The sequence below is a fragment of the Triticum dicoccoides genome, chromosome 6B, assembly GCF_002162155.2.
Source record: "Triticum dicoccoides isolate Atlit2015 ecotype Zavitan chromosome 6B, WEW_v2.0, whole genome shotgun sequence".
NCBI classification, from domain to species: domain Eukaryota; kingdom Viridiplantae; phylum Streptophyta; class Magnoliopsida; order Poales; family Poaceae; genus Triticum; species Triticum dicoccoides.
In genome coordinates this window covers 88,883,342-88,886,304 of record NC_041391.1, presented here as the reverse complement: position 1 = coordinate 88,886,304, position 2,963 = coordinate 88,883,342, and the positions used below count along the sequence as shown (strand labels likewise).

At 44.3% G+C, this 2,963-nt stretch overlaps 1 protein-coding gene and 1 long non-coding RNA gene across 3 annotated transcripts in view; one reads left to right on the top strand and one right to left on the bottom strand.

The window, feature by feature from the left end:
* The window catches only part of LOC119326761 (wall-associated receptor kinase 5-like), a 5,152-nt gene extending 2,903 nt beyond the window's left edge, over positions 1-2,249 (top strand). Inside the window, exon 3 of the mRNA XM_037600376.1 lies at positions 342-2,249. Within this exon, the coding sequence (XP_037456273.1) occupies positions 342-1,507 (1,166 nt within the window). The 3' untranslated portion in view covers positions 1,508-2,249. The remainder of the gene's footprint in view (positions 1-341) is intronic.
* Positions 1-2,699, bottom strand: part of LOC119326762 — a 7,160-nt gene extending 4,461 nt beyond the window's left edge. For both annotated transcript variants that reach the window (XR_005158153.1, XR_005158154.1), the window contains exons 1-2: positions 2,371-2,699; positions 2,100-2,265 (exon numbers count right to left, since the gene is read on the bottom strand). This is a non-coding gene — a long non-coding RNA (uncharacterized LOC119326762). The remainder of the gene's footprint in view (positions 1-2,099; positions 2,266-2,370) is intronic.
* Positions 2,700-2,963: the final 264 nt, after the last annotated feature.

The window sequence follows — 2,963 nt, the reverse complement described above, 5'->3', positions numbered from 1 at the left end:
ACAGTACGTAAAGATATTAATTGTATTTAGCAAAAGAGGGCCCAAATAGTAGAACTACCACTACCCAGGCAAGCACATAGTGATGTGTCTCCTTGTGTTGGGCATGCAACAAGTCTATCCGAGGAAGCTTTAAAATAAATAAATGAAATAAGGAAAATTGATAGAAACACAAAAAGTAAGTCCAGAAACAAGCGTCTATGATTTTTTTTAGAAGGTATAATTATATTGCATCACGACCCTTTAGTCCACTTTACCACAGCATTTGTTTTACCATGCTTTCAGTATATACATTGTGGGATCAATTTGACCAACAGAAACACCTTTCATGTTGATTTCTACAGGCATTAGCATCGGTGTTATCATCCTGGTGATTATCATCTTCTGCATACGTGTAATATTTGAGAGAAGAAAGCTTGCGAATGTCAAAAAACAGTATTTTCAGCAGCATGGAGGGATGCTATTGTTTGAGAAGATGAAATCAGATCAGGGACTTTCATTTACAGTGTTTACTGAAGCAGAACTGAAACAAGCAACCAATAAATTTGACGAAAGCCAGATTCTTGGACATGGAGGCAATGGCACTGTGTACAAGGGAATAATTAAGGATATCACTCCAGTGGCAATTAAAAGGAGTGCATTGGTTGATGATAGGCAGAAGAAGGAATTTGGCAAAGAAATGTTGATTCTTTCCCAGATCAATCACAAGAACATTGTCAAGCTATTGGGGTGTTGCCTTGAGGTGGAAGTCCCCATGCTAGTATATGAGTTCATCCCAAAAGGAACATTGTTTGATCTTATTCACGGCAAGAACCATAAAGAGCATCTTCCTTTCAGTTCTCTTCTAAGGATCGTCAATGAGGCAGCTGAGGGGCTTGCATTTTTACATTCCTACGCAAACCCACCAATTCTACATGGTGATGTGAAAACCTCTAACATCCTTCTTGATGAGAATTACATGGCAAAGGTGTCAGATTTTGGGGCATCTATAATAGCACCAACTGACAAAGCCCAGTTCGTCACAATGGTTCAAGGGACATGTGGTTATCTGGACCCCGAATATATGCAGACATGTTGCTTGACAGACAAAAGCGATGTTTATAGCTTCGGTGTTGTTCTTCTAGAGATCCTAACTGGGGAGGAGCCACTGAAACTTGAAGGTCCTGAGGTATGCCAGAGCCTGTCGTCGAGTTTCCTGCTGGCTATGAAAGGGAACAATCTTGATAATATGCTCGACAATCAAATAAAAGGTCATGAGAACATGGAGTTGATTGTAGGGGTAGCAGATCTAGCTAGGCAATGCTTGGAAACGTGCAGTGAAAATAGGCCCTCGATGAAAGAGGTATCTGAGGAGCTTAGCAGATTAAGGAAGCTTTCGAGGCATCCTTGGATACAGTGTGATGAGACAGATAGCTTTCTCGGTCTGATTGAAATAGAACAAAGTTCTGAGTGCACAGAGAAGGATGAAAGAATGCCCATAAATCCAAGCAGTTTTTACCTTATGAGGTGAACAAAAACACTGCGAATTTTATGCTTTGGCACTTTTGTTGTTCATTTAACCTTTTCCTTTAGTTGTATGTGGATTTCGGTGCAAGACTCTCTTGGGTATTACATAGACACACCATAATTTAGCAAGAATAAATGTATCATGGTACAAAATGTAGACACATTCAGTGCTAGCCATTTGAACTTGTGCGAGCTTTCATAGAAGTTTCCAAAATCACTCAAAGAAGATCAGTGGAGGACTGGGTGTGAGAATGTGATCAAGTTTGGTATTGAAACTGCGCCAATACGTCAAGTGATTTACTTTTCCTTTTTCAGGGATGTTCACTGATTTACTCGGTTGTGTGGGCTGGGCTCACTCACTTGGTTGGATGTTCCAAATCAAGGAAATGTCATCTTGACTCTGTCGGGGTCTCTGCACTTGCCATGCCGCCGTTATATTCCATTTTGTCATGAGAATACATACATCAATTGCTAGATTCTTTTATTTTCACCGTTATATTCCAGGACATGATGTTTTCTAGATCCCTAACCTACATTTGGATTGTAAACACAGAATAAGATAAGAAAGAGATGAATAACAAAATGCAGAGACATACTTCAGTTGTGCCATAAGTCTGACACACACACCCTCACTTGTTCGCCAAGGCAGGGAGCAGACGTCGGACTGGTTCTTTGCGTCACCGTGGCCGCCGGCCGGCCGGGGATATCTCTTGTAGTAAGGATGATGCCATGTCCATGAGTTTAAGTCCCTGCATGGATGTCCTGATGAACAAAAGAAATGTGTTAGGATCCTGATTGAAGAACAATTAGTGATCTACTCGACATAATCTAGAAGTAGAATGATGTAACAAAATGAAGTTCAGCAACCTGAGTACGACCGCGGGGATCCAATTGGGCGGAATTGGAAGGGGAATTATAGACCGAATGACGAAGGCGAACTCGGCGGGTTCCTTACCGCGGGGCAAGGAGGAGAGGGAGTCCGCCAAGACCGTCAGCCGTGGCTGGGGCTAGTCCGGCTCACCCATCTGCGCGCGCCTGGAGAAACGCACCGGCGTTGTAGGCACGGCGGAGGAGGCCGTTCCCACAGGGGATGCCGGCGGGAGGAGGTCAGGTGGTTGAAGAGGAGGTTGATGGAGCAGGCGGGTGGACCTCGACGGAGCAGGCGGACGGACCCCGCCAGATTGGGGCGGAATGCGGCGGCGTGCGCCGCCGCCGTAGAGCGCCTGGCCGGTGTTGTTTAGTTGCGGCACCGGAATCTTGGAGCTGTCCTTTTTCCAAAGCCGTTGGATCCCCATCGCACGGCAGAAAATAGAAGAATAAGTGAGAGGAATCTCAGAGCTGAGGATTCTATCGAAACAAAGTTAGACAAGGAAATACATACCTCATGTTGCAGATGCAATGATGGCTGAAGCAACAGCGATGCGTGATGGTCTGATGTTTGCAAACTTCTTAGGATTTCC